The sequence below is a fragment of the Gobio gobio genome (assembly GCF_949357685.1).
Source record: "Gobio gobio genome assembly, chromosome: 19".
In the NCBI taxonomy this organism is placed as follows: Eukaryota; Metazoa; Chordata; class Actinopteri; order Cypriniformes; family Gobionidae; genus Gobio; species Gobio gobio.
In genome coordinates this window covers 47,556,091-47,562,090 of record NC_137112.1, presented here as the reverse complement: position 1 = coordinate 47,562,090, position 6,000 = coordinate 47,556,091, and the positions used below count along the sequence as shown (strand labels likewise).

Genomic DNA, 6,000 nt, shown 5'->3' with positions numbered 1-6,000 from the left:
AATGTGTCTTCATCTCCATCAGCTCGTGTGCATCATCATGACCTCAGGTAAGGATGCTGAAGTTTTTAATGCACTCTTGTTCCTTCTGTTATTTATTTACTAAAAACACTGCAAATTGATGCATATCCGTCGTGTTTCTACTCAAAATCGCGCCCTCTAATTTAATAATGATAATAAACGTAATCCCACAATATTATACTAAAAATAGTAAGTTATGATAAAAGCAGAAATATGCACAATCGTTTTCCTGTATGTAATGCACACATAGATCACACAGAATTTTCCAACGATGGCATACAAATCTGTCCGTTTTTTTTATTTCTAGCCTTTTCTAAATAATAAGAGAGAGAGAGAGTGTGTGTGTGTGTGTGTGTGTGTGTGTGTGTGTGTGTGTGTGTGTGTGTGTGTGTGTGTGTGTGTGTGTGTGTCCCTATACAGAGAGAGTCCAGCGCATTAAACTGACGTTTCAGTTCAAATGAGAGATGAATGAAAACTCATTGTAACATTTCCTGTGTTGATTTAGAGAGAGAGTGGGAGGGTTGTGTGTGTGTGTGTGTGTGTGTGTGTGTGTGTGTGTGTGTGTGTGTGTGTGTGTGTGTGTGTGTGTGTGTGTGTGTGTGTGTGTGTGTGTGTGTGTGTGTGTGTGTGTGTGTGTGTGTGTGTGTGTGTGTGTGTGTGTGTGTGTGTGTGTGTGTGTGTGTGTGTGTGTGTGTGTGTTTTCTGCAAAGTTTCTCCCGATTGGACGGCATGTCTTGGGCATTACCCTTTCTCTCCATGCTGAATAAAAGAGTGCCGAAGAGCCTATCGCAGCGCGCGCTTCCTCCTCCCACTATGTGCGCCAAAGTTGGCCACTTAAACTCCTCTCAGGCTCCAAACAGCAGCTGTAATCAAAACTAGCAGATCCTCTCACTAATATTTACTCACAGTTGCTTCAGAGCACATTTCATGCTTTGCTCTGCTCTTGTTTTGGGGTATTCACTGTAAGAACAAATCTGACTTTTTCTCCTGCACACTGGGCATTGTCCACTGGTGTGTGTGTGTTTGTGTGTGTGTGTTTGGAATTCTTTGGATCCGTTACAGTTTCCACGGCGCAAACAACACTGGAGCTTTCTGTGTGATTGATTTCTTTCATTTATTAGTGCGAGTTTCAATAGTTTGGGAGTAGCTGGAATGGCTACTTTACCAGGAACAGTTCCTCGAATGATGCGGCCAGCTCCAGGCCAGAACTACCCCAGAACCGGATTCCCATTAGAAGGTACGAAAACTTCTTCTTATTATTAAAATACATTATTTATAAATCACATGTTTAAAAAATACTGCGTTTTTAATCATTTAAAACATAACTATTTTTTAAAACAAGTTAATGATGTCAAATGCGCTTTTACGCCATAGTTAAAAAGGAACGAAATTGTCGACTTGAATCGAATTCGCTTAGTAATAGCTAAAAAATAAAATCAATGATTTAATAATTGACAACAAAGAGTTTTTTGGCAGCATTACGAGTAGCCTAAAATGTTCCCTGGACGTATTATTTCCATACGCGTCTCGCGCGTGTAATGGGAACGTCTTTCCTAGATCGAGCGAATTCGTGCTTAAGAGCAGTTTGACGAAAGCCTTCCGACCCACGATTCCTGCAATCTGTGGGATTTACAGAAGTATCTCGCAGCAGCGAAGGGAAATAAAACTGGCTCAAAGCATCACACTAATATTTGTGTTGCATGACTGGGAATAATCGAGGTTTAAAGTGGCACATCTTTAGTGCCTCTTGAATGGCAATTAGTGTCCTCAAGTGTTACACACCAGATAGGCGGATGGCATAGAAGGATTCTTTCAGGGAAGAAAAAAAATCGTTTTATTGGGTTGATCCTGCAGGCTTTGATTAATCGTTATTCGCGTCTTCCAATAAACGCGAGGCATTACGCATGATAAATGATATCAGCCGATATGACATGATTCATCAGAATAGATGTTTTTGCGATAAGTTCTGTGCCTGGAGGACTCACCCCTCCAAACTCAGATAAATAAAAGTAAAGCGCTGTCGCACAACCAATGCGTAATTGCAAGCTGTTCAACAAAATGTATGTTTAATTTCACCAAATGAATTGCACAGTTAACATGATTATTTTAAAGTGTCACTTTCTTTATCTTGCAGAGTATGATGTTGCTTCCTTTTTTCAATCTCCTTTTTTTGGGCCTGAATGTTTTCCCGCAGTCTCGACGCCTTTGGGTCAAGGTCGCGTGAACCAGCTCGGTGGAGTTTTCATCAACGGAAGGCCACTGCCAAATCATATCCGACACAAAATAGTAGAAATGGCCCATCACGGCATCCGACCCTGCGTGATCTCCAGACAGCTGCGGGTCTCGCACGGCTGCGTGTCCAAAATCCTCTGCCGGTACCAGGAGACCGGTTCCATTCGCCCCGGAGCAATAGGTGGAAGCAAACCCAGGGTGAGCGAACCATTTCACTCAAACACACGCGTCTCTCGCACGTTTCGCAACGGGAAGTGTGTTTCCAAAAAGTTCTTACCTCTTTCTGGACTGTGAATGTTTTATATTAAACGAAATTTCCCCTGTGTTTTCTCCCCCCTCCACATGTTTTTGTTGTTGTTGCTGTTCTATACTAAAGCAAGTCGCAACACCCGACGTTGAAAAGAGAATCGAGGAATACAAACGCGAGAATCCAGGGATGTTCAGCTGGGAGATCCGGGATAAGTTGCTGAAGGACGGGGTGTGTGACAGAGGCACGGTTCCTTCAGGTGAGGCCTCTTCCGGTAAGCAGCATTTCTTTCTTACTGACATTTAGAGGACGTTACGCACGGCGTCTGTTTAAAAACATATGGAACATTCTCGGTTCTAATTACATTTTGGATTTCGAATTTCAGTGCGCTTTGATTTGTCTAAATGAAACAATCACATTACTGGTGTTCTGATTGTTACTGGGCGTTACAGTGATTATTATCTCTCTTTATAGTTAGCTCCATTAGTCGGGTTTTGAGAGCTCGTTTTGGCAAGAAAGATGACGATGACGACTGTGATAAAAAAGACGAAGACGGAGAAAAGAAAACCAAGCACAGCATCGATGGGATTCTCGGGGACAAAGGTCAGAGGCCTTTCAATTTCTCATTGTGTGCGAACAGATGCGAGGAAACGTGGCGCGTAAAAGTTGTGTGTTAAAACTCGAACTCTGCTTCTCGAGGTGTGGATCAGCCGCGCTGACAGATCATGATGGACTGGTGCTATAATTGCTGCTGTTGTTGCAATTGATATTTCATTAAGTAGTTATTTGAAAGGGACAGATGCTGCAGTCCTTCATTCTCGCCAGGGGGAATCTGTGCGCCCCCTTGGAGAAAGAAAAAAAAATGGCACAAATAGCTCTCATTATTCATGCTGCTAGCTGTTCGGTACTTACTCAATTATTTATGTGAGCCTTGACGTCAGGTATTTAGCCTGGTAAATTAATTTGTGTGGCACATTCCATTTCCCTCGCGTTTTAACGAGCCCCTAAACGACAACTGACAGTTTGACCCGTTTGAGAATCGATGTCAGTTTAAGCAACTGCATTACGCGCGACATGTGGATTCGCTTGTATTTATACGTATTATATTTTTGGAAAATATTTTATTATTAGCAACTTATTATAGGCTTTATATATTAGGGCAAAAATGTAATTTATTACATTTATGTTTGATTTTTAGGCCACATATTTAATATATGTACTATGTACCCATTTAAGCCTACTATTTTAATTTATAATTATTTTATATATACAACAGGTCACAATACCTTTTTTTCTAAACGTGGTTATGAGCAATCTCGTTTTAAGCCTTTGTAACCTTTAGACTGAGATACAAAAAGAGAAAAGGCACTGGAGCCGGGCAGCAAAAAGAGTAACTGGACCGGTGACCCCCCATTCAAAGAGCCCAGAAAAGAGGGGAAAACTTTGTACAAAGGGCAGCAAGAAAAGAAAGGCAGATAAATTATTCAGTGCTCCCTGCTGCTAGATAGTTTTGTAATATGAAGGAGCGTTTAGAATTGTAAGCTCAACATTTCATGGTGCAAAACGGCGTCTTTTGTGCGGGGTTAGTTGCGCGTAACTGCGCAGTTGGTTTAAAGCTTCTGCGTTTGCGCGTATCTGACAGATTGAGTTTCTTTAATTGCTCTAAAATGCTATTGATACATGCATTAATTCGTTCAATCAAATATCTGTGTTTCTGTTTTTGCTTGTCGTGAATACGCGCAGATTCATAAATATGCATTGAAACGCGGGGTCTCAAAACTGATATGCGTTATTAAACAAACGCATGCAAACTAACTCGATCTTTCCATGTTGCTGTCCGCTGGTTGTGGTTGTTAATTTGTTAGGAATGTTACGAGTGCGTCATCTCTGGGTTAATGATTCCATAAATCTGTCATATTCGGTGTCTCATCTTCGGCGCAAACACTGAACTCGCTGTTCAATTCTTTGAAGGGATTCTTTAAGTTTACCATCCGGATAACATTTAATAATGTTAAGACTTATTAGAGCTGCGGCGTGTTGAATGGGCGTCTGTGTCGCCGAGGAGTGTAACAGCTCGGAGGCACCGGTGAGAAACACACTGATCCTCCAGCAGCTCTTCGCGCACAAACCTAATGTAGAAGAGCTTTTAAGCCCTGATTAAACTGAGCCCCTTTATTTCTTTTCACTTTCATCTCTAAACGGCTCACAGTGACTCGCCCAGGGCGGAAATTCACGAGATTTGCTGTTTATTTTATTTGAATGTTATTTATTTATTCATTTATTTATTTATTTAAACTTTTTGGGGGTTATTTATTTATTGCTTGTGTTTATAAGGTGGCAGTCTAAATAAAAAAAGGGTCCGACCTCATCTTTTTAATATTTGTTGACATTTTTGGCATAAAGAAATACATGCAAACATTTATTTATTTATGTTTAGTTTCATGTTTACATCGATAGATTCTTGTTAACTTTTTTTGGGGATACAAAAAACATGATTTATTAATTTATTGCATGTGTTTATAAAGTGTTAAATTGATTAAATTAAAAAAGTCAGACCTCACTTTTTTCATTTTTGTTGATATTTTTGGCATATAAAACACATGCAAACATTTATTTATTTATGTTGAATTTCATGTTTACATTGATATATTCTTGTAAACATTTTTGGGTATACAAAATACATGATTTATTAATTTATTGCATGTGTTTATAAAGTCTTAAATTGATTACATAGACTAAATAAAAATGTCTGACCTCACTTTGTTCATTTTTGTTGATATTTTTGGTTGTATTGATAAAATACATGCAAATATTAGTTATTTATGTTTAATTTCATGTTTACATTGATAGATTCTTATTTTTGGATATACAAAATACAGTATTTATTTATTTATTGCGTAAGGTGTTAAATTGATTAGACTAAATTATTCCTATACATTTTTGTTGACATTTTTGGCATACAAAATACATGGAAACATTATTTATTACATAGATGGAATCTCGTAAACATGTTGGTGTATATATACACTATTTATTTTTTTATTCATGTGTTAAGAGTTAAATCAGACTTCACATTTTTTTTTATTTTGTTGACTTTTTGAGGCATATACAACGCATGCCAACATTTTATTTTAAAGTTAAAAAATGGCACACCACATAAACCTTTTTTAAAACGAACAAACAAACCACATAAACGTTGTCTATATCGCCTCCACCCTGAGCAGATCTCCAAGTGCCTGACCTTAATAGCCTTAACTATGACTTCCACATTTGGTTTAGTGGCCATTACAATAATAATAATCTTGTGCACCTGCCATCCTCGTTACGGAAATAAAAAATATGATGAGCGACAGCAGAGTTAGCACAAACCTGCCAAGCTTAATTAGTCTTTAATGGGTTCCGGCCCCGCGTCTGACAGTCACCTGGTGCTCTTTTTGTCTGGAGGAGCGTCAGTTCAACGCGAGCGCGCGTCCGTTCGTGAGAGTGGCACTGGACACTTCAGC

At 39.1% G+C, this 6,000-nt stretch overlaps 1 protein-coding gene across 2 annotated transcripts in view; it reads left to right on the top strand.

The window, feature by feature from the left end:
- The first annotated feature begins 811 nt into the window (after window positions 1-811).
- pax7a (paired box 7a) overlaps window positions 812-6,000 on the top strand; it is an 84,284-nt gene continuing 79,095 nt past the window's right edge. Inside the window, exons 1-4 of one of the 2 annotated variants that reach the window (XM_079843728.1) lie at window positions 812-1,255; window positions 2,213-2,448; window positions 2,627-2,756; window positions 2,972-3,100. In XM_079843728.1, the coding sequence (XP_079699854.1) occupies window positions 1,171-1,255; window positions 2,213-2,448; window positions 2,627-2,756; window positions 2,972-3,100 (580 nt within the window). In that variant the 5' untranslated portion in view covers window positions 812-1,170. Of the gene's footprint in view, window positions 1,256-2,212; window positions 2,449-2,626; window positions 2,772-2,971; window positions 3,101-6,000 lie in introns of both variants that reach the window. The other variant, XM_079843727.1, reaches the window with a different exon arrangement.